The following is a 25,124-nucleotide window of genomic DNA, read 5'->3' as shown; positions in this document are numbered from 1 at the left end:
CACACCTGCACACACACACACCTGCACACACACACACACACACACAGACAGGCAGACAGACGGGGGTCAAGGGTGAAAGTCGTCTCATCAGGGGAACAGAGGACTGTGGCGCTCGCCTTGAGCTAGAGAGCAACGGCCAAGACAACCGTTACCACGGCAACAGCCGGGGGGACAGGTAGCAGGGTTGCCATGGGGACAGTGGGCGTGTCTTACCGCTAGCCAACTGATGGAGGAGAGCCTGAGCCGAGCGTGTCGCTTCTTGAAGCTTCCGGAACTTCTCCGGCCTCTCCCTGTCTATTGCCTAGGAGACGGAGGAGAGGAGGGAGGGAGAGATGGATGGAGGGAGACGAAGCAAGGGAGAGAGAAAGAAGGAGAGAGAGATGGGAAATAGAGACAGAGTGAGAGAAAGAGGGAGATACACGGAGGGAGGGAGATGGAAGAGAGAGATGTAATGAGAAAAGGAGGGAGGGAAGGTGGTGACAGAGACAAAAAACAGAGAGAGAGAGAGAGCAGTGAAACAGCGTGAACGCAGATATGCAGATACCCAGGCTAAAGAACAGCAGGAGAGAGAAGGAGATGCACTGTGTTGGCTGTATGGATCCGTGCTTGAGCTGAAACATTCAGCTGAACACTCAGAATCCTGGCCAGTGTACCGTATGTATTATAATGAGGACTTGACATTGAGGTCTGGGTGGATGGTATTGATGTTTGACTGGCAGGAGAGTTGCTGATCCCAGCAGTATCGTTATGGAAACATGTCAGGCCATGATATCTCCAGCTGTGTTTGATGTTTACATGCATTCATGTGCGTTGTACATGTATGTACTGTACGCTGGCTTGTATAGGATTCACATGGCTGATTCAGTCTCTACTGTCTCCTATACAGGACACAACGTCTCTACTGTGTCTACAGTGTCCCTCATGTATTTCTACGGTGTGTATCTATTTAGTCTCTATTGTGTCTCTACTGTAGAACTAATGGATCAGCACTGTGTCTCTATTATGTATCTAATGCAGCTCTACTGTTTCTCGACTGTGCATCCACTGTGTGTCTGTTGTGTCTCTCCTGACAGTCTACTGTGTGTCTGTTGTGTCTCTCCTGGCTATCCACTGTGTGTCTGTTGTGTCTCTCCTGACAGTCTACTGTGTGTCTGTTGTGTCTCTCCTGGCTATCCACTGTGTGCCTGTTGTGTCTTTCCTGGCTATCCACTGTGTGTCTGTTGTGTCTCTCCTGACTGTCCACAGTGGGTCTGTTGTCTCTCTCCTGGCTGTCCACAGTGGGTCTGTTGTCTCTCTCCTGGCTGTCCATTGTGTGTCTGTTGTCTCTCTCCTGGCTGTCCACAGTGGGTCTGTTGTCTCTCTCCTGGCTGTCCACTGTGTCTGTACTGGGTGTTTTCTGTGTCATTACCAGGACTTTATCGTGCAGCTCCTGCACGCTGCCCTCCTTGCGGGACACAGAGAACTCGGGGCTCTGCAGGATGGCTTCCGACCGCGTCATGAAGCTGTGCAGCTCTGTGAAGTCCACATCAAACCTGTCCACACACACAGTAAGAAATATTCAATACAAAACGCAAACAATCAACCTTGCCGTTGGACAATACACCATTTGACTTAACTCTATTGTGTTTCAAACTGCGGTACTATACTTGCATCCTCATTTTCTGCTCTACTCTGCTTTACTGTACTCTAAAGACTTGGTTTGTTTGGATAGACAGACGATGGCCTACCTGCTGTTGGCCTGTAAGGCTGACAGACTGACAGGCAGACAGGCAGACAGGCAGACAGGCAGACAGACAGGCATACGGTCAGACAGACAGGCAGACAGACAGGCATACGGCCAGACAGGCAGGCAGACAGACAGGCATACGGACAGGCAGACCGATGATTATTGAAGTGTTGGGAAGGCAACTTTTTCTTTATCACAAAAAACAGAATGACTGACGATTAAGTGTCTGACCAGAAGCATACTGGTTTACGTGCTTATGGTTAAGTTTTCACCCAGTGCAATGAAAACAATTCAACAGTAACATAAGTGCCAACTCTGAGGCAAATATGACACAATCAATGACTTAAAACACTTCAAATTCATGGACCCAGATGTGGTGTGGGTGTGTCTGGCCAGAAGCATTGAGGGGCTTTCTGATTCGCTAGGGGCTGTGAGTAGCTTGCTGGTTGGCTAGGGGGTGTGAGGAGCTTTACTGATTGGACACATCACCTCTTCCTGAGCTCCGAGTCCACGACGATCTGTCTCTTCTTCTGTGGTGACGGAGAGAGCTCCTCCTTCCTCTGGCGCACTGACACCTTCTCACGCGTCGTCACCTTGGTTACCGTTGCCATGACAGAGTGTGTTATCTCTGACTGCGCCGTGGTGACAGCCAGCGAGATCTGGAAAGAAGACACACACACATAAGTGAAAGTAAAATGTTCTGTAAGTAAACAAGACAGAGTGATAGGGACGCCTGAGAGCCAATCAAAAAATCGGAGAAATAGGCCATAGACGAAAGGACAAATCCCTGTACACCTGTCAAGACTAGTGGAGACATACCTGTACACCTGTCAAGACTAGTGGAGACATACCTGTACACCTGTCAAGACTAATGGAGACATACTTGTACACCTGTCAAGACTAGTGGACACATACCTGTACACCTGTCAAGACTAGTGGAGACATACCTGTACACCTGTCAAGACTAGTGGAGACATACCTGTACACCTGTCAAGACTAGTGGAGACATACCTGTACACCTGTCAAGACTAGTGGACACATACCTGTACACTTGTCAAGACTATTGGAGACATACCTGTACACCTGTCAAGACTAGTGGAGACATACCTGTACACCTGTCAAGACTAGTGGACACATACCTGCACACCTGTCAAGACTAGTGGAGACATACCTGTACACCTGTCAAGACTAGTGGACACATACCTGTACACCTGTCAAGACTATTGGAGACATACCTGTACACCTGTCAAGACTAGTGGAGACATACCTGTACACCTGTCAAGACTAGTGGACACATACCTGTACACCTGTCAAGACTAGTGGAGACATACCTGTACACCTGTCAAGACTAGTGGAGACATACCTGTACACCTGTCAAGACTAGTGGACACATACCTGTACACCTGTCAAGACTAGTGGACACATACCTGTACACCTGTCAAGACTAGTGGAGACATACCTGTACACCTGTCAAGACTAGTGGACACATACCTGTACACCTGTCAAGACTAATGGAGACATACCTGTACACCTGTCAAGACTAGTGGAGACATACCTGTACACCTGTCAAGACTAGTGGACACATACCTGTACACCTGTCAAGACTAGTGGACACATACCTGTACACCTGTCAAGACTAGTGGACACATACCTGTACACCTGTCAAGACTAGTGGACACATACCTGTACACCTGTCAAGACTAGTGGACACATACCTGTACACCTGTCAAGACTAATGGAGACATACCTGTACACCTGTCAAGACTAATGGAGACATACCTGTACACCTGTCAAGACTAGTGGAGACATACCTGTACACCTGTCAAGACTAGTGGAGACATACCTGTACACCTGTCAAGACTTATGGAGACATACCTGTACACCTGTCAAGACTTATGGAGACATACCTGTACACCTGTTAGAGGAGGACACATATCTTGTATACTTTTACACATGCTCATATAATGTGACATTCACTCACTCACACACACACAAACACACACTGACCATTCACACACAAACACACACTGACCATTCACACACAAACACACATCCCCATTTCCACCCTGCAGATTCAAGGTTAGTCCACCCTCTCAGCTGCTGCTTATGGCCAGGACATGATAAACCATGAATACACCATATTCCATTGTTGTTTGCTTTATATATGTGTATGTATATGTATAGGTGTGTGTGTATGTGTATGTATGTATGTGTGTGTGTGTGAATGTACTGTGTGTGTGCTGTGAATATAAAGACAGCTAAACAAAAGAGATCATTTGGCTGTCATGGAGATGATCAGAGAGGGTAGATAGAGAATCTGTAATTGTGTGTGTGTGTGTGAGTCTGTTTATATCCTATGGGTGGATATACGTATACGCATGTACAAATGTGCGTGTGCTAGTGCATGTCTGTATCCAGGCATGGGTGTGTGTGTGTGTGTGTGTGTGTGTGAGGGCCATGATGAGGGTGATTAGCAGGGTACTAATGAAGCCTCTGTGCTCCTCAGCTTCATGATCCTGATTAAAATGTCTCCGGAAAGGAAGGAGAGGAGGAGGAGCAGCGAGAGATTATAAAGGAAATATGGAAAGACAGACAGTTAGAGAGAGAAAAAAAGTGAGTTTGAGAGTCATACTGCAGCAGTAACGTGTAGTATTCCAGTAGTGCTGCAGTATATGACCTGTAGTATTCCAGTAGTGCTGTAGTGTACTCTGTAGTATTGCAGTAACACAAGAGTACAGTGTACTCTGTAGTATTCTAGCAGAATAGCTGTGTACTCTGTCATACTGCAGTAGTACTGGTATAGTACCTGCAGTGTACTCTGTCATACTGCAGTAGTACTGGTATAGTACCTGCAGTTTACTCTGTCATACTGCAGTAGTACTGGTATAGTACCTGCAGTGTACTCTGTCATACTGCAGTAGTACTGGTATAGTACCTGCAGTGTACTCTGTCATACTGCAGTAGTACTGGTATAGTACCTGCAGTGTACTCTGTCATACTGCAGTAGTACTGGTATAGTACCTGCAGTGTACTCTGTCATACTGCAGTAGTACTGGTATAGTACCTGCAGTGTACTCTGTCATACTGCAGTAGTACTGGTATAGTACCTGCAGTGTACTCTGTCATACTGCAGTAGTACTGGTATAGTACCTGCAGTGTACTCTGTCATACTGCAGTAGTACTGGTATAGTACCTGCAGTGTACTCTGTCATACTGCAGTAGTACTGGTATAGTACCTGCAGTGTACTCTGTCATACTGCAGTAGTACTGGTATAGTACCTGCAGTGTACTCTGTCATACTGCAGTAGTACTGGTATAGTACCTGCAGTGTACTCTGTCATACTGCAGTAGTACTGGTATAGTACCTGCAGTGTACTCTGTCATACTGCAGTAGTACTGGTATAGTACCTGCAGTGTACTCTGTCATACTGCAGTAGTACTGGTATAGTACCTGCAGTGTACTCTGTCATACTGCAGTAGTACTGGTATAGTACCTGCAGTGTACTCTGTCATACTGCAGTAGTACTGGTATAGTACCTGCAGTGTACTCTGTCATACTGCAGTAGTACTGGTATAGTACCTGCAGTGTACTCTGTCATACTGCAGTAGTACTGGTATAGTACCTGCAGTGTACTCTGTCATACTGCAGTAGTACTGGTATAGTACCTGCAGTGTACTCTGTCATACTGCAGTAGTACTGGTATAGTACCTGCAGTGTACTCTGTCATACTGCAGTAGTACTGGTATAGTACCTGCAGTGTACTCTGTCATACTGCAGTAGTACTGGTATAGTACCTGCAGTGTACTCTGTCATACTGCAGTAGTACTGGTATAGTACCTGCAGTGTACTCTGTCATACTGCAGTAGTACTGGTATAGTACCTGCAGTGTACTCTGTCATACTGCAGTAGTACTGGTATAGTACCTGCAGTGTACTCTGTCATACTGCAGTAGTACTGGTATAGTACCTGCAGTGTACTCTGTCATACTGCAGTAGTACTGGTATAGTACCTGCAGTGTACTCTGTCATACTGCAGTAGTACTGGTATAGTACCTGCAGTGTACTCTGTCATACTGCAGTAGTACTGGTATAGTACCTGCAGTGTACTCTGTCATACTGCAGTAGTACTGGTATAGTACCTGCAGTGTACTCTGTCATACTGCAGTAGTACTGGTATAGTACCTGCAGTGTACTCTGTCATACTGCAGTAGTACTGGTATAGTACCTGCAGTGTACTCTGTCATACTGCAGTAGTACTGGTATAGTACCTGCAGTGTACTCTGTCATACTGCAGTAGTACTGGTATAGTACCTGCAGTGTACTCTGTCATACTGCAGTAGTACTGGTATAGTACCTGCAGTGTACTCTGTCATACTGCAGTAGTACTGGTATAGTACCTGCAGTGTACTCTGTCATACTGCAGTAGTACTGGTATAGTACCTGCAGTGTACTCTGTCATACTGCAGTAGTACTGGTATAGTACCTGCAGTGTACTCTGTCATACTGCAGTAGTACTGGTATAGTACCTGCAGTGTACTCTGTCATACTGCAGTAGTACTGGTATAGTACCTGCAGTGTACTCTGTCATACTGCAGTAGTACTGGTATAGTACCTGCAGTGTACTCTGTCATACTGCAGTAGTACTGGTATAGTACCTGCAGTGTACTCTGTCATACTGCAGTAGTACTGGTATAGTACCTGCAGTGTACTCTGTCATACTGCAGTAGTACTGGTATAGTACCTGCAGTGTACTCTGTCATACTGCAGTAGTACTGGTATAGTACCTGCAGTGTACTCTGTCATACTGCAGTAGTACTGGTATAGTACCTGCAGTTTACTCTGTCATACTGCAGTAGTACTGGTATAGTACCTGCAGTTTACTCTGTCATACTGCAGTAGTACTGGTATAGTACCTGCAGTGTACTCTGTCATACTGCAGTAGTACTGGTATAGTACCTGCAGTGTACTCTGTCATACTGCAGTAGTACTGGTATAGTACCTGCAGTTTACTCTGTCATACTGCAGTAGTACTGGTATAGTACCTGCAGTGTACTCTGTCATACTGCAGTAGTACTGGTATAGTACCTGCAGTGTACTCTGTCATACTGCAGTAGTACTGGTATAGTACCTGCAGTGTACTCTGTCATACTGCAGTAGTACTGGTATAGTACCTGCAGTGTACTCTGTCATACTGCAGTAGTACTGGTATAGTACCTGCAGTGTACTCTGTCATACTGCAGTAGTACTGGTATAGTACCTGCAGTGTACTCTGTCATACTGCAGTAGTACTGGTATAGTACCTGCAGTGTACTCTGTCATACTGCAGTAGTACTGGTATAGTACCTGCAGTGTACTCTGTCATACTGCAGTAGTACTGGTATAGTACCTGCAGTGTACTCTGTCATACTGCAGTAGTACTGGTATAGTACCTGCAGTGTACTCTGTCATACTGCAGTAGTACTGGTATAGTACCTGCAGTGTACTCTGTCATACTGCAGTAGTACTGGTATAGTACCTGCGAGTGTGAAGCCTCCAGGCTCTGCAGCAGAGCGTCCCAGCGCTGAGCAAAGCTATCCAGCCTGGCCTGCAGCTTGCTGGACATCTCCTTGTTCTTCACGCTGGACAGAAGCTCCTGGCTCATGGAGCACAGCTTATCCATGGTCGGCCTTTTCACCTCCAGGTCCCCCTTCACAGCCTGACAGGAACACACACAAATTTAAACACGCAGGAACACGCGTATAGAACAAACTTGTGTATGAGTTCTTCATGCCTTGTCGAGAGGTCATGGAGAAAAATCATGTGTAAGCCCCACCCCTTAGGACTACGGTCATTGGCTGCTGCAGCTGTCACTCACCGCCAGCCTCCGGAGACAAGCCACCATGTCGGCCTGCTCTTTGAAGCCCGAGGTCTTGATGGAGCGAACAAGCTCCTCCTTCGTGGTCAGCCAGGAGTCAAACAGCGCCTGGGGGGGAGGGGGGAAGGGGGGGGGGGCGATTAATCTTGATCGACATACCTGTAAACCTGCCTGCTGGAGAAAGTAGGAGATTAGAGGGAAGATATGAAGAATAGAGAGGGGAGAGCAAGGAGGAGGGGGTGAAAGAAGGGATGAAAGGGATTAAGGGGGAAGGACGGAAGGATGGATGGAAGGAAGGAAGGGGCGGGAGGGGGAGGCACGTGTTGTCACTTCCTCCTACCTGCTCCTCAGTGAAGTGCTGCCATTTCAGCAGGATGTCCTGGAGGAGGAGCCAGCGCTCCTCTGTCCACTTACAGATCGCTGCCCAGCGGTCCCCTAGCACCTGCACACACACACACAGTTAGAGAGGTGGACTGAATTCTTTCTTTACAATCTTGGCTCGGAGGCCAGAAGGCACCGGTTGGCATGACAACCCTTCTCTGTCTCTAGACATAGCAAACATGCGTGTGTGTGCAGTGTGTGTGTGTGTGTGTGTGTGTGTGTGCAGTGTGTGTATCCTTGTGTTTGAGTGTCACCTGTAGTTTCTGCTCCAGGTCAGCAGTGGCGCTGTCTCCACTGTTCTCATCCACCACCACCACCATGTGGGTCAGAGAGTTCACCCTCACCTGCTCCATCTCCAGGTCTTCCTGTAGGAGCTGCTCACACACACACACACACACACAAACGTCAAACACATACATACTGGTATCAAAACTCTGTCAGGGGAACAAGAGGTGACACACCACCCTGAGACCGGAAGCAGACATACCTTGTGTTCCTCCACCTGCCGTTTGACGTGCTCCAGGTCTGGTCCCATTGGCTGAGCCCCCATGCGCTTGATACGCTCCTCTGTAATCTCCAGCCAATCGGTGAGTTGCTTTAGCTGCTGGTGCTGCAGGTCCATGAGCACCTCGTGAAGTCTGGGGGGGGGGGGGGGGTATGTAAGCATATTCTCAAAGATTGCACAGTATGACCACATTTAGGGTTCAGGGTGGGGGGGATAATTTGTAAATAATATAGAGTATTTGTGTAAATAATGTTGTGTTGTCTGTTTTTCATTTAGTTAAAATAACTTTCAATCAAGGGTCATATATTTATGTGTGTGTTTATCTGTGTATACAGTACGTGTGTGTTTATCTGTGTGTGTGAGTGATGTGTATATGTGTGCTGTGTGTATGTGTGTGTGTGATGTGTGTGTACCTGCTCTGTCGCTCCATGCTGGCCACTCTCAGGTGCTCCCAGCGGGAGTTCAGCAGGTTCATCTGCTCTCGCACCTCGGACTCCTCCCCCTCACTCAGATTCCCCTCCCCCAGGAGGGCGGAGCCAGCACGCAGGACACGCCCCACGCTGCCTTGGTGAGACGTCAGCTCCACCATGTAACCCTGGCAACACACACACAGGAAAAACACCCACATCAATACGGTGCACACAGTAGTCGATCTGTGTGTGTTTGTTGTGTGTTGTGTGTGTCGACACTACCTCGTGAGTGTGAAACTGCTCCTTGACTTCCTCCACCTGGGAGGAGATGGAGGGCTGGGCCTGGAGGCCGTCCTCCGCTGACAGCAGCCATGTCAGAACCTCCTCCAGAGCTGATTGGTAGCCCTCCAGGTGGGCGGAGCCTGGTGGGAGAGGGCTAAGGCCTCGTTGGAGGTCATCCTGGCTGCCCCCGCGCAACTGTGAGGGGGGGGTGGGGAGGGTGTAGAAGGAGAGGGGGGTCATTAGATGGAAGAGGGATGGTGGTTGGGGGTGGGGGTTTGTTTGGGGAGGCATGGAGCTAATGAGAGATGGATCCATCCTGTGGCTGCCACAAACACGCACGTCCACATACACACGTGCACGCGCCATGCAGAATGTCTCCGCATCCATTGAACATCTGGGTCCGACCTGGCCCTGGCTGTCTAGACAGCTTACACACAGACAGGTTCTACACACACGACTGAGGGGACAGGAAGGAGGGGCCTAGAAAGAGAACAGGCCGAAGGGGGTGTGGCTATATAGGATAAACAGGAAGTTAGCGCAGACACAGACCTGATCAGTAAAGCGCCTCCTCTTTTGCTCGGGGGACTGGACATAGGCAGCCTGGGTGTAGGCATAGCTCTTATAGCGCGTCTGTGGAGACGGAGAGGGGCTACGCACACGACCCTGAGCCACACTCACCGTAATCTACAGAGAGAGCAAGGGAGGGACAAAGAGAGAGAAAGATGGAGAGAGAGAGAGAGACAGAGAGAGAGAGAGAGAGAGAGAGAGAGAGAGAGAGAGAAGAAAAGAAAGAGGACAGTGATAGAGAGAGAAAGAGAGAGAGTGAAGAAAAGACAAGGACAGAGAGTGGTATAGAGTGATAGAGAGAGAGAGAGAGAGAGAGAGAGAGAGAGAGTGATAGAGAAAGAGAGAGTGGAGGCCGGAAGAGAGGGTCAAGATGGGGGGGACAGTAGATTAGAGTGAGTCAGGGGGGTGGATGTAGAGGACAAGAAAGAAAAGAATATGAACACAAAGAGACATGTAGGCGGGAGAAAGAGAGAGGAAGGATAGAGAAGAGAGGGGAGCGAGAGAGAATGACAGTGTGTCAGATCAGAGTAGGAGAGAAGGACAGAGGAAGATAACACATTTAAACATGACAGAGAGCAAAAGCTAGAGGCTCCAGATAGTCTATTATATTCTATTCTGCTCTGCTTTGTTCTATTATGTTTTATCTCTGGGACTGGTGTACGGCTAAAGGCAGGCTGGCTGTGTGAGGGTTGTGGGTTAACATCCCTTCTAAGTAACTGGAATCCAGTAGAATATCTAGTAACACATTCTCACAAAGTCAGCTCACACGGTTGAGAGTTACGCTCCCGTGTGGATGAGTCACCAGGCTGTGGCTGCGTGTGTAATAGATTTGTGACAGTGTTGTGACAAGAATGAAAATGATGATGGATGAGGAGCTGGTTAATGATGGTTGGTCTGTCTGTCTGTCTGTCTGTCTGTCTGTCTGTCTGTCTGTTTGTCTGTCTGGCTGCCTGCCTGACTGACTGCTTGTCTGTTTGGCTGCTTGACTGACTGCTTCTGTCTAGCTATCTGTCAGGCTGTCTGTCTGCCTGACTGACTGCTTGTCTGTGTGTCTGGCTGCCTGACTGATTGCTTGTCTGCCTGTATGTCAGACAGTGTGACAGACTCAAAACTCAAAGCCTAAAGAATCCCTTGAGTTTCTTAGTGACAAGCTGGCATGGCCACGCAACATCATGATACCATGCCAATAGATCACCATAGCAACTGTTACCATAGCAATGACACCATCTTATCTCGTCCTGATGATTACAATTTGCGAAGGCAATGGCAGTCAACTGTGACGATGCTGTCTCGCTATGGTAACGGGATGACTTTTCAATGTAAGGAACGACATCCCATAGTAAGTTAACGATGATGTGGAGGATGCAAGACAGGGACCAGTGTACTTGTGTAGTAGTTCAACAAGGGTGTGTGTATAGCATCTATATATACATTTATACACGTGTGTGTGTTTGTGTGTGTTTGTGTATGTTTGTGGGCCAGACCTGTTGAGAGTAGCGCTGCTGTGTCTGGATGGTGTAGCTCTCCTCCTGGGTGACCCGGGTGCTGGGCAACGCCTCCACCTCCTGCACCGCCTCCATAGTGACCCCATGTGGGAGGACTTGGAACAGAGACGTCACGTACATCATGACGGACTTCTTATCCGGGTGGGAGACGGCCACGTCTGGAGAGAGGGGCCCAAAGTTACAAACCTCTATCGACCTCTACAAATACACAGATATACACACACCTTTACACACGCTGTACAAACTGTCATGATGGACTTCTAATCAGGGGGGAAGACAGCAAAGTGATCCTGTCCACATGACCTCTCCTCACACACTGTACTAACACACACACTCTCACTCTGCACAAACATACAACACACAACACTTCTAACAGAGACACCAGTTAGAAGCAAGGTCAGCATGGGAATGAGGCCAAGAGGACTGATGGATCGCAGAGCGGTAAATGTAGACAAGAGTTATTGATCAGAGAGTGATAGATGGAGACCAGAGTAATAGAGACATGAGGGCTGGATAACAGACCAGAGTAATGGATATGCGAGTGGATGGAGAATAGAGGGAGGGAGACCATGTGTGTGAGTGTGTGTGTGTGTGTGTTTGTTTGTTTGTTTGTTTGTTTGTTTGTGTGTGTGTGTGTGTGATGGGAGAAAGCTTGATAAGGCAGGAGCACACTGCAGTGAAAAACTGTTTCTTTATTGTCTACAGGCAGTTCTCCATCTGCTGCTGACACTGGGTGTGTGTTTGTGTCTTTGTGTCTGTGTGTCAGTGTGTGTGTGTGTGTGTGTGTGTGTGTGTCAGTGTTAACACAGCCCTCAGATATATCTCAATGATGATCTGAGACATTGATAGATGTCCTGTTGTCAGGGAGACCATATATCACACAACACCGTGTGTTCCAAAGCCCTAGCAGCCACTGCACCTCGGGCTACCCTCAAGAGGTTGTGAGATGACTAGCTGGGATAGTAGCTGGGCAAATGGCTGGGCTAATGGCTGGGCTAAAGGCTGGGCTAACGGCAGGGCTAACGGCAGAGATAACGGCAGGGCTAACGGCAAGGCTAACGGCAAGGCTAACGGTCAACAGCTAGGCTAACCACTAAGCTAACAGCCTGGATAATAGTTATTGTAAGAGCTAGGCTCTGGGATACCAGAACGGCTAACAGCTAGGCTAACTGTTAGTGAAACCAAGTGGCAACTGTTGAATTCAGGTGTCAGAATCAATTAACCAATCTGGCAATCAATTAACAAAGCCATTAACCAATCAACCAATGGGGAGCAGGGTGTCAAATCATATAAAGCCCAGTATAATTCTGAGCTCTTTTTCCTGGTCTGCTGTGTTCACAGTGTGGTCCGATGTCACACCAGACTCAAGGATGTGCACATACTGTCACCAAGGCAACAGTCAATCAAAAGCTTAATACAGCAGAGAGCTTCTAGCAGAGGAGTTGCATCAGTGAGGAGACATGACTCCAGGAAAATGTTTTTTCTCAGTTTAGAAATTTCTAGGGAACTATTAAACTACACATTTTAGATAATAAAGGCTATTTAAATATTACATTCTTTAGATGTTCTCTAATGTCTGCCTTGTAGGCAACATTAAGGACTTCAAACTGTTAGGAATTAGGAACACAATTAGGAATTATTTGACCCCCCTTTAGCTAACAATTTTGTATCCATGGTTACAATGGGAATAGCATGGTCTTGATGGAAGTCTATGGGTTGATGGAGATCTAATAGAGGCCTCTGACACAGTCTACTTCGTTAGGGGGACCGAGGCGTGTGATTGGAGGCTATTTAGGGTCTCACTGTGACCATGTCGCAAGTGTGGTGATTGGTTGTGATAGAAGCAGATGAATACTAATATATAACTGAGAAGCAGCAAGCAAAAGGATCTATGCACGCAAAACCTAACCGTAGTTTGCATGTCTCTGTGTCTAAGCAGTCTCAGTGTCTTATCTTTATCTGGACCTTATACACACTTCCTGGTCTTTGTAGTCTCTCATGTAGTCTCTCTCTCTCTTTTAGTCTCATTGTCTCTCTGGTGTCTCTGTTTTCTCTTATTTTCTTTCATTGGTGTCTGTGGTCTTTCTGTGGTCTCCCTAGGTGTTAGGGTCTATTTAGTATTTCTTCTTTGTCAATGGTCTTTTTGGTGTGTCTGAAGTGTCCCTTTGGATCTGTTGTAGGTCTCACCCTCAGGGTCCAGGAGACGCTCTATGCCCAGGTGTTCCTCTGCCCTGCTGAAGGCGTGGTCAAGCCTCTCGATGGCGCTCGACTTCTTCTCCAAAGTGCTCCAATCAAACAGCTCGGGCCTGGAGCGGTAGAGGGGACCAGCCAATAATATTCTCTGTCAGACAAATCATCTGATACACACACACACAGCATCTACCCCCCACACACACCTGTGGCTGTGAAGTAGGGCATTGAAAGCCAGGCCATCGTTCCAACTGCTGGAGAAGTTGACCACATTGACTTGTGGGTAATCTTTGGTGGACTGCCGCACCCAGCCCAGCAGAATCTTCTCACTGTTGGTCTGCTGTAGGCCCGCCATCACATCCTTCATCACATCCTTTACCTACACACACAAGTATAGACAATAAAACATAAACAAATCTGTATGGCACAATATTTACTATGCACAATGCACAATATTTACTATACTGTGATGAATGGTAACGAGTGGACTGAGAATAATTCAAGCCCGGAATATGATTCCATCCCATGTGTCTGATAAAGTGTAGTGAAAAATGTTGGTCTCCTTCCCAAACTTAGGCCTACACACCCTCAGAAACTCTGCAGGAAGGAATACACAATTCATAGCCCAAACATTTGCAAGGCTTGACACACAAAACAATTAGCTTACACTTTTAGCCTTGTTTTACTGTGACGCCTATGAGCCGCTGTATCCCTGCTATTGGCTACATAGCTTTGCCTATAAATAGTCTGTGAAATGTCCCAAGTTAATATTCAACCATGACTGCATCTGTGATAAAGCAGGCAAGGAGTCTGTGTTTTGGGATGGAAGTGCACGAGAACTTTACTTAGAAATAAACATGATCCAGAACAAAGCGCAAACGCCACACGGCCGTCGATAACAAAACAATGAATAAGACTCCACAACGAGGTCAGAGAGAGCTCAGCTTATATAGCCATCCTAATAAGTAAACACAAAACAGGTGCGTCTAATATTCTGGTGACGCAGGTCGGCGCTCAGGCGCTATGTGAACCGTGACAGCATGACTGCAACAATTATGGCAATTCGACAGAAACTTTCAGGTAGCCTACGGTAAGTAATTACCCGTATTGTAACTCACATTGACAGTTCTGCACATGTCTAATCTATGCACCCGCATCTGCTCGAATCAGAGCCAGAGAAAAAAAAAAATGTTTTTCAAAAATAACAAATTTGACCAGAAAATAATACTATTATTATCCATAGGCTATTATAATATGGAAGTAATTGAGTAATAGTAGGCTATAATATCTATATAATAATTGCTGGTCAAGTTGACTGTTCATGCAGGCCAAACGACTCGCAGACCACCGGGATATGTCCCGGTTCTCACGAAGGCCAGACAACGGCCTGAATGATAATGATGCACTGAAACCATGAAAAAAGTCAGTATATAGCCTTTCAGAAAGTTTTGACAGGGTGGTTGGTACAGAAGACTGAGCCCTCCCCCCATTACACACAAACAACATCCAATGACACACACAAACACACACCGACACCCATGCACACATATCACATATGAACGCACACACACAGAGAATCACTCCTGGTGTTATTGAGTGACAGTTCTGGAGCGAGGGGGCCCAGATGGGGGGAGGGGGGGTCGAAGCATCGATGCATCTGGCAGATCTGCATTATTTATGCAGATCTTTCCATCACCTATCCATCAGCTAACACACACTCACAAATGCATAGGCAAACATACACCTCCGTACACGTACATGTGAAGCACACACTCATACACACACACACACACACACACACACTTACATGTTGATACCCAGCTCAGATGCTTAAAGATAAATCCATCCAGGGTCTGTTAAAAGACATCCATTATACAACTGCACAGCCAGGACCTTTACTGTATTTGTCTGTGTCTGGGCGTGTATATGTGTGTGTGTATCACCTAGAGTTGCAAATGAAAGCTAGAGAGCCTGCCCAATCACAGACAATTAAATAGTCTCCCCAGACAACAAGCCAAATCAAGGCACAGGTGCACCCACACCCATAACTACATTTAGAATTTTAAACACACACACACACAGACACTTCTCCAAAGGTTAGTTAGTGACGTGTCTCCAACTATGTCCCAGCACTGTTCCTCAGTGTACAGTCAGGGCTCATTGGGGAGTAGGTCACTGTATGCATTTACACTCTAATTGGGGACAGCAATGACAGAGGCAGGATATTCACACGTACGTACACACACACACACACACACACACACTCGGACATGCACACACAAATGTCCCTAACTAAAACAGACTACATTCTCAGACAACCCAGTATAACACTGACACACACACAAGCATGCATAAGCTACACACACAACCCCCCCCCCCCACACACACACACACACACACACAGTCCAATATTTAAACACAGCAGAGATTTCCCATTACCTGCATCATTAATTTTATGCAAATGTAGCTGAAGAGAGAGCGATTATCATAGGGATGAGGTTGTGTGGGCGGGGCTTGAAGAGCTAGATTCTAGTGGTAGTATAGTGGTCACATTATGGATGAGTAGAGGTCATTTTAGAGTTTGACAGTGGTTACATTATGGACAAGTAGAGGTCAGAATAGGGCTGGACAGTGGTTAGATTGTGGTTGGACAGAGTTTCGGCTATGGTTGGACTGTGATTAGATTGTAGATGAGTCCTGACGGGAGTAATTCCAGGGCTACAAGGATGTAGTGGCTATGTCGAGGTACATTTATGCATGTGTAGTGGTCAGGTGTGTGTGTGCACACCAATCTTCCAGTGTGAAGAATGATGCTCCAGATCAGCAGCAGAGGTCATGATGGTAGTTGTGTAGTGGTTGTGTTGTAGTGGTTGTGTTGCAGTGGCTGGGTAGTGGTTGTGTTGTTGTGATTTAATTGCATTTGTGTAGTGGTTATGTAGTGGTTGAGTTCCACTTGAGTAGTGGTTGTGTTGTAGTGGTTGGATAATGAATGAGTTGCAGAGGTTGTGTCGTGGAAGAGTAACACTTTGTGGTTGTGGATAATCCTAACCTGCCAGTGGAGAATGATGCTCCAGATCAGGCCAAGAATCAATTTGTGATTCCCATCAACAATGTCCGCCCCTCCAATGTTTACCAGGTCAACCTGTAGCGAGGATTTAGCTCAGTTCAAACAAATATTCATTTCTCACACTGAGATAACACATCATGCCTCATAGTGTCACGGTGTGTGCATATGTGTGTGTAAGTATGCATGTGTGTATAGGATTGTGTGCGTTTGTGAGTGTAGGTGTGTATACATATGTATGCCTGTGTTGATATGTGTGTACTGTAATTGTGTCTAACCTATACTCACGTTGTTCTTTTGAAGGATCTGCAGGGCGCGGTTGACATTATTGAGCGAATGAACACGTGTAAATCCTCTCTCTTTTACCTACACACACACACACACACACACAGCACCAAGACGAGAGGATGTGTATGTGAGACTGGTGTCCTTGCTCGGAGGAACTCAGACACGTTGTTGTAAAAGAGCTTGTTTAAAGTTTAGGAGGAGACATATAGTCTGACAAACAAGGAGCAGGGAGAGACAGAATGATGAAGGGAGGAGAGATGAAAAGAGGACAAAGGCGAGGGGGGGAGAGAGTGAGAAGGGATGAGCAAATAAAGTAGAGGAGAGGAGCGAGAGATACATAGAGAGAGAGAGAGAGAGAGAGAGAGAGAGAGAGAGAGAGAGAGAGAGAGAGAGAGAGAGAGAGAGGGAGAGAGAGAGATAGATAGAAGAAGAAGAAAGGACAGAGAGGGAGTGAGAGGGCAAGAGAAAGAAAAGATTGAGGAAAGGAGAAAGGAGAAGGAGAAGGAGAAAGGGAGTGAAGCAGAGAGAGGGAAGAGCAGAGGACAGACAGAGTGGTCATGTGACAGACCAGTTGGTGTCCAGCCAGTCCCTCCAGCAGCTCTAGCAGACGGCGGCCATCACACAGGTCAGAGAACAGGTCCTCGATAGGGGGCTTCCCTGTCTGGGAGGGGGGGGGGGAGAGAGACAGATTCATTTATAATCGGAGAATGTGCTCAAGCGACCAGCCATAAATCCAGCTATATTTTGCAGGCGGTTAAACATGGTGACGTTTGATTAATTTTTATAGTTTATGTTGTCTGAGTGTGAAGCACCAAGCTGGCTGTCCATAGTGGAGAGAAGGAGAGAGGTTGGATGGTAGACAAGGGGGTCAGCCAGTGTAGGGAGGGAGGCTAAGGAGGACGGGGAGGGGGGGATGGGGGGGGTAGGGTGTCTAATCCCCTGGGCTGAAAAGCAGGCTCCCATCCAATAGATTCCTCCACACACACCTGAGCCACTGTCTCCATGACAACGGCACACCTCCTGCACCTCAGTAATCAACTTTCAAAATAAAGGAATGTTGTTTCTGGATAAGTCGCACACACACGCACAAACCCAGATGCACACACACACGGATAAACACACACACATAGCCCAACAAACAATCACATCCAGACCCATACTTACAGGATAACAACAACAACAACAAGAGCAACACTAACAGATGGTTCCTGGAGGAGTGAGGGAGATACCTTGGAGAACTGTGAGTTTATCCATTTTGAGAAAGTCTTCTTCTGAACGTCCTCTCGTTCATCTGAGGGAAGGACACAGGGGAGAAGGAGAGAGGGGGGAGAGGGGAGAAGGAGAGGGGGTGAGAGGAGAGCAGGAGAAGAGGACAAGAGAGCTCTTGGACGAAGACAGACCCAGTTCTGGAGAGCAGATGCTAGTGTGTTTTTGTGTTTATTTCAGTCTGGGGACATCTTTTCCACCAAATATTTAAAGTAATGCTATGCCTGCCTGCCTGCCTGTCTGCCTGCCTGCCTGCCTGCCTGTCTGTCTGTCAGCCTGTCTGTCAGCCTGTCTGTCAGCCTGTCTGTCTCTCTGCCTGCCTGCTGTCCGTCAAACAGACACTGTTGGTTCAGTCTGTCCTGAACCACCAGTTGGAAGGGAGGTGGAGAGGGGCCGATGTATGAGAGGGGGGAGTGGTGCAAAGGAGAGAGATAAATAGAGAGAATCAGATGCAGAGGACCATATTGCATGTATGAGTTGATATGGTTGTGATGCACTCCTGCTATGGATGACTGAACACAAACATACACCCCAGGCACCACAGCAGGAGAATTACAATGATTAAGAGTGATAGTGTGTGTGTCTTTGTTTGAGTGTGTGATTGTGTGTGAGAGAGATAGAGATAAGGAGTGTGTGTGTGAGAAAGAGTGTGTGTGTGTGTGTGTGTTGACATTGACAGGGCCTTGACTAATGGACCTGATAATGAAACGTCTCCTTTAATTAAAAGGTCTCTAGTTGAACACTACTGTACGACCTGGGGCACACACACACACACTCACTTGCAGACACACACAAAAACACACACCAAAACTGGCAGTCATGTGAGTCTGAGGAGAGCTGTAGTCTAATGTAAACAAGCTAATGGCTGCGTGGATCTCTGTCGCAGAGGACAGGAAGTATCTGTCTGTGTATGTGTGTGTGTTTGTATGGAATTAGCAGGGAGGGCAGGAAGCAGTATTCACTGAGACAGAGGAAGAGATCAATACTCCATTTAAACGCCTGTTCCACTGCAGCACACATACACACTCACACAAACACATGCACCCATGCTGGCCTCTGATTAAAATGGCAAGAAGTTTAATCGCTGCCAATCCAATGTGAAGATAGAGAAGAAGCAAGAGAGGAAAAAGGAGAGAGGAAGAGCGATTAGAGAAAGACAGAGTGAGAGGAAGATTGAGAGAGGAGGAGGAAGGTAGTTAGAAGTGGAGGTTAGAGAGGAAGAGCTTAGAACGAGAGAGTGGGAGAAAGGAGGAAATTGAATTGAGAGAGGAGTTGGAAGGAATATACGGAAGGAAAGCAAGGGGAAGGCGCGATAGAGGTAGCGATGAAAGTAACTGAGCTGCATCTATCAGGCTGTCTGACTGATGTCAGCACATCCTGAAGAGGTAATCAGATCCACCTGCTTCTCTCTCTCTTTTCCCTTCTCCTTCTCCCTTTCTCTCTCGCTCTGCCCCTCTCCCTCCCTCTCTCTTTCTCTCTCTCCCCCCTCTTCTCTCAGTCTCTCAGGAAGGAAGTGGAGAACGAGGTGGAGGAAGGGAGAAGAGGAGGAGACAAAAGAGGAGCAGGAGGAAGAGAAGAAGATAAGGGAGGCGGAAGAACAAGGAAGGATGAAAAGTAGTAGAAGAAGAGCAGGCTGGGAGTGTGGTGTTTGCGTGTCTGCTTAAGGGCCAGCCATTCCGCATCCCGCATAGCTCTCTCTCTCGTGCTCCCCCTCTCTTACTCTCTCTCTCTTTCTCTCTCTTGTGCTCTCCCTCTCTTACTCTCTCTCTCTTTCTCTCTCTTGTGCTCTCCCTCTCTTATTCTCTCTCTCTTTCTCTCTCTTGTGCTCTCCCTCTCTTACTCTCTCTCTCTTACTCTCTCTCTCTCTCTCTCTTGTGCTCTCCCTCTCTTACTCTCTCTCTCTTTCTCTCTCTTGTGCTCTCCCTCTCTTACTCTCTCTCTCTCTTTCTCTCTCTTGTGCTCTCCCTCTCTTACTCTCTCTCTCTCTTGTGCTGTCCCTCTCTTACTCTCCCTCTCTTTCTCTCTCTTGTGCTCTCCCTCTCTTACTCTCTCTCTCTCTTGTGCTCTCCCTCTTACTCTCTCTCTCTTTCTCTCTCTTGTGCTCTCCCTCTCTTACTCTCTCTCTCTCTTGTGCTGTCCCTCTCTTACTCTCTCTCTCTCTCTCTCTCTCTCTCACAGACTCACACATGCACACTTTTACTTAATCTGCGAGGTGAGAAGATGATGGAGGCAAGGACCCTATGTCTCCACTGACTAACCCATATCACACATCAGGCAAAAGCAATCTACACAGAGCTAGGCTGATGTCACCAGACAGACAGAAGCAATCTGAACCCTATCTGAATCCCAGATGAGGAGAGAGAGGAATGGGAAAAGAAGGAGAGAGAGAAATGGAGAGAATAGAGAGAATAGAGGAATAGCGGGAAAGTGAGAGAGAGACAGGGGGAAAGCTGAGCAGTATATACCTAAACACACACACACACGTTTGTGTCTCTATCTACCTCTTCCCTTTGCATCGTAAGAGGTAGACACTGTGTGTATGTGTGTGTGTGTATGTGTGTTTGTGTGTGTATGTGTGTGGAGCAGTGAGAGGCAGACCCAGACATATTCAGGTCTGCCCCCTCTTCACCTCTAGCAAGGGAGGACTGACGAATTGTGCGCGTGTGAGTTTGTGTGTGTTTTGTGTGTGTGCAGCTGTCCAGTAGAACATATTTATAGAGTGCTAATTTAGAGCTGATGCTCACAGAGAGAGTGAAAGAGAGACAGATAGAGGATAGGGGGAGGAGGGGGGGCAAGGGGAGGGGGGCAGTGAAAGAGAAGTGGAGGGAATGCGAGAGAAGGTAAACACAGCAGAGTCGCAGGGGGAAGGAGGAGAGATTGAAAAGAGGAGCGACAGAGTTGCAGAGAGGGAGAAATGGAGGGAGAAAAGATTAATAGAGGAGAGATGGAGGGAGGAGATATAGAGGAAGGGAGACATAGAACTAGGTAGAGATGGAGGGAGAGAGAGTCAGGGAGAAATATAGCAAGAAGAGATGGGGAGGGAGAGATAGGGGGAGGGAGGGGGTATAGAGGAAGAGATAGATAAGATAGAGGTACGGAAAGAGGGAGGGAGAGATATGAGGAGAGATAGAGGGAGGGAGAGATATGAAGAGAGATAGAGGGAGGGAGAGGTAGAGGGAGGGAGATAAACACACACAGAGACTCTTACAGTAAAGAAGAGAACCTGACATAAAGAACACAGAGCCAACACAATCATTTGTCCTCCAACAACACAACCTGTTAGACCACAGACACATAATGTAGCTATCCTGTTAGACAACAGACATATAATGTAGCTATCCTGTTAGACCACAGACACATAATGTAGCTATACTGTTAGACCACAGACACATATTGTAGCTATCCTGTTAGACCACAGACACATAATGTAGCTATACTGTTAGACCACAGACACATAATGTAGCTATCCTGTTAGACCACAGACACAGTGCTAGCCTGTTAGACCACAGACACATTGCTAGCCTGTTATGACACAGACACATAATGTAGCTAGTCTGTTAGACCACAGACACAGAGCTAGCTAGTTTGACCACAGACAAATAGCAAGCCTGAAAAGCACCAGAACAATCATCGGAGATTTGTCTTTGCTTCTAAACCTCTCCCCATCGCTCTCTAACTGGCTTGAGAGGATCTTGGAGGATTTGAGTAGGTGGACCAATAGAACCCCATCCCCAGACAAGGCTCATTTACACACAGGGACCAGGGCTGGTCTGGACTCTGCCCTCCGCCCCCACCCTACCTGCCCGTGTGAGTGTGTGTGTGCGTATGTAAGAGAGAGAGAGTTTTGACACATTATCTATTTCAGTACAATCAAATATTGCATGCAGTTTGACAGTCTATATAGACTTCTCACTCCTAATAAAACACACATCTCTCTATCTCTCTCTCCCTTTTTCTCTGTGTCTCTAACTTAATAGTTGCTCTGTGCCATCTCAGTCATTAATCTAATTCTCTGCTTTCAGTTTTTCCTCAGATAGTTTCTTTTTTATGTACTATATATATATATGTGTGTGCATGCGCGCGTGTGTGTGTCTAAGGTATGCATAATCAAAAAGACTGTACAGTGTAGAGGATGAGTCAGGGACTAAGGACACCAGACAACCCACGAGCACTGTGGGAAGAGGGGTGGGGGTGTCCTTGGGGGAAAAGGGGGGGGGGGGGGGTCGGATGAGGCGGGGTGAAGTGTTTCCGCCAGGGTGGGTAGCGCTGGATAAAAGCCTCCCCCAACTCTCCCACACACCCCCGATGACCCTGTAATGATCTACAGTGTACTCCACGGCTAACACTGTCTTCCTTTCTTACTCTGTGTGTGTGTGTGTGTGTGTGTGTGTGATTGCATCTTGCAAGCACACTACAAGGCCACGCCACCTATTTAATGGATGTTAGTGACCCCTAAATAAATGAAGCAGCGCACACACAGAGATACACAGTATACAGTTTTTACAGTGTGATCCAGTCATCAACCCCACATCGAGAGGATGATAGAACTGACTGCTGAGAGGGCAGACTGGCATACTATAAAATGATAAAGAGAGAGAGAGAGAGAGAGAGAGAGAGAGAGAGAGAGAGAGAGAGAGAGAGAGAGAGAGAGAGAGAGAGAGAGAGAGAGAGAGAGAGAGAGAGAGAGAGAGAGAGAGAGAGAGAGAGAGAGAGAGAGAGAGAGAGAGAGAGAGAGAGAGAGAGAGAGAGAGACGGAAAAGAGAGATACTGCAGCTCCACACTGAGTGAGATGTCTGCTCCTTGTTCATACCCCAGGAAGAACAGAGGGATATGGACCATGGAATAAGATGGAAGGAGGGAGATAAAGTAAGAAAGAGCAAAGGGAGGAAAGAGAGAATGGGAAAGATAAAGAGGGAAGAAGAAAAGATGGAAAGAATGAGAGAGGGAGAAAGACGGGTTAAAAGGGAACAAGGGGAGTAGGAACTGAGAGTAAGAAAGAGAGACAAGGATATAGAGATTGTAAGAATGATAGAGAAGGATATGGAGATGGAAAGAGAGAGAAGGACAAAGTTGGTTGTGCTGTTGTCAGAGTTATTCCTCATCAATCGGCCAATCAATAGTGATTTGGTCTGTTTGAAGAAGAGAGGAGAGAAGAGATAAACATAGAAGGAGAGGGAGATGGAGGGATAAAAGAGGGATCAAGAAAAGAGAAGAAAAGAGTACGAGAGGGCAGAACAGAAAGGAAGAGTGATAGAGACAGTCCTAGAGCAGACAGGGTTATCAGAGTCTGACTAACAGGAAATTGTTCCAAACTCATAGTACAGGAAGTGCCGATGAATATCAGCCTATCAGGAGCCCCAGGAGAGTCCATGTGACAATGTCACACCCAACCCCAGCCTCTCCACCATATTCAAGCTTTAGGTACCCTTTCACAGTTTGATATGACTTTGATTTAACTTCTAAATGCAAAGCTACAGTTGTTCCATCAGCTCCATGGTGCCTTGTAAGATAAATTAAGCATACCTCTATCTTTCCACTATCTGCCTCCCACAGTGCTGGGTTTATCCAGTCCAAGCTGTGTTGAGCTGAAACCAATGCTAGCTTAGGAACACCAATTAGACCAGTGAACTGAGAGGGGGAATGGGACTTGTGTTGAATGTATAATTTAATCAACCTAGGATGAGACCTGAGTCTCCTTAATGGCAAACGTGCTCTAATAAACTGTCTATGGTTGTTTAAACCTTAGAAAATGATGTATGTCCCAGAACAAATATAAACATATAAAGTAATGACTTAGAAGTACTCCATCAGAATCACAGAGACAATAGAGCCACAGAATACAGTGTAAACCATATGTAGTGTATAGCAACAACCCAGGAGCACACACACAACACACACATACATACATTCTCATGGGTCTTTCGTTGAAGAAGACCTTGGCATTGCACGTTGTAAGATTCTTTCTTCTTGTATTACAACACGCTTTGATACACAATGCTTTTACTGCTCCAAGGTACAGGCATTCTTCATGTCTGACTTCCTGAATACACCAAGTGCACACAGACACACAAGCGACACACACAGACAGACGTACACACACGGGCAGACACACACAGACCGGTCCATACAGACCTGGCCTCAGGAGTGTATTACTGCCACATGAAAGCAGTGCAGGAGTGTGTCATCTACAGACAATAGGTCCTTAGTCACGAAACGCTAAACAAGATGCTTCAGACACACCACTCTGCTCATCCTGCCTTCACACACACACACACACACACACAAGCACACACACAAACACACACACGGGGAAAAAAGACACACACAAACACAGATACACACATCTAGTCTAGAGAAATGGAATGTAACTATCATGTTTATGACTCTCTACACTCTCACGCACTCACACTCTCACGCACAATCTCTTTCTCTCTCTTATATACTCTTGCATACTCTAAGCTGTTGTGGAGTGGTATATGAATGACCAACAAGTGGCCGGCCATCTAGAATTCCAGGAGAGGGGACAATATGCCACCCCTGTCCTACTCTCTGAAATCAAGGTTCTCTTTCACATACAGTCTTAGTTTTTACATTCCCCCTCATACATTCTCTCTTTCTCCTAAACTCTTTCTCAAGTGTGTGAATGTTCGTCAAGTCCCACTTAAACATAGTTGGCATGAACACCACACACATTAGAGAAGCATGTGTCGCCACACACGAGCGCGCGCGTATTTTGACTGGATACAGATTGAGGGTTGAATACCTACATGCCACGCACGTGCCTTAGCGCCGCTGGATGGATCCTGACAAGTTAGAGGCGAGATAGTGGGGCTCGCAACGCCAGGGTAGCTCCGGGGGCCGACAAATCGTGACCGTTCGCCGTATTATCTGTGGCGGCGCGTTCCGAGGTTGAACGCAGGCACTGGGATTATATCCGCCCTTGTACAAAGAGGATAACAAGGTGACCGGGCTGAGCCGACCCCGCGGGCGACAAATCCTGCTGCACCTGCAGCTCGAGAAGCTCGTTATATTTTACACACGGTTATTAGGTTCCGAGAAAAACAGCCAACGAGAAAAGTAGCCTAT

The 25,124-nt window shown here is 47.0% G+C and overlaps 1 protein-coding gene across 4 annotated transcripts in view; it reads right to left on the bottom strand.

Moving 5' to 3' along the window:
- dmd (dystrophin) overlaps positions 1–25,124 on the bottom strand; it is a 75,434-nt gene that overhangs the window by 42,788 nt on the left and 7,522 nt on the right. For all 4 annotated transcript variants that reach the window (XM_067260621.1, XM_067260618.1, XM_067260620.1 and 1 more), the window contains exons 2-19: positions 18,002–18,063; positions 17,341–17,433; positions 16,773–16,850; positions 16,470–16,562; positions 13,627–13,799; positions 13,418–13,536; positions 11,210–11,388; positions 9,708–9,842; positions 9,159–9,353; positions 8,880–9,061; positions 8,449–8,599; positions 8,216–8,335; positions 7,921–8,022; positions 7,581–7,688; positions 7,242–7,421; positions 2,216–2,385; positions 1,409–1,532; positions 214–301 (exon numbers count right to left, since the gene is read on the bottom strand). In XM_067260621.1, the coding sequence (XP_067116722.1) occupies positions 214–301; positions 1,409–1,532; positions 2,216–2,385; positions 7,242–7,421; positions 7,581–7,688; positions 7,921–8,022; positions 8,216–8,335; positions 8,449–8,599; positions 8,880–9,061; positions 9,159–9,353; positions 9,708–9,842; positions 11,210–11,388; positions 13,418–13,536; positions 13,627–13,799; positions 16,470–16,562; positions 16,773–16,850; positions 17,341–17,433; positions 18,002–18,063 (2,352 nt within the window). The remainder of the gene's footprint in view (positions 1–213; positions 302–1,408; positions 1,533–2,215; positions 2,386–7,241; positions 7,422–7,580; positions 7,689–7,920; positions 8,023–8,215; positions 8,336–8,448; positions 8,600–8,879; positions 9,062–9,158; positions 9,354–9,707; positions 9,843–11,209; positions 11,389–13,417; positions 13,537–13,626; positions 13,800–16,469; positions 16,563–16,772; positions 16,851–17,340; positions 17,434–18,001; positions 18,064–25,124) is intronic.

The sequence above is a fragment of the Osmerus mordax genome, chromosome 22, assembly GCF_038355195.1.
Source record: "Osmerus mordax isolate fOsmMor3 chromosome 22, fOsmMor3.pri, whole genome shotgun sequence".
In the NCBI taxonomy this organism is placed as follows: Eukaryota; Metazoa; Chordata; class Actinopteri; order Osmeriformes; family Osmeridae; genus Osmerus; species Osmerus mordax.
Note: the sequence above shows the minus strand (reverse complement) of the source record. Positions and strands in the feature narration are given on the sequence as shown.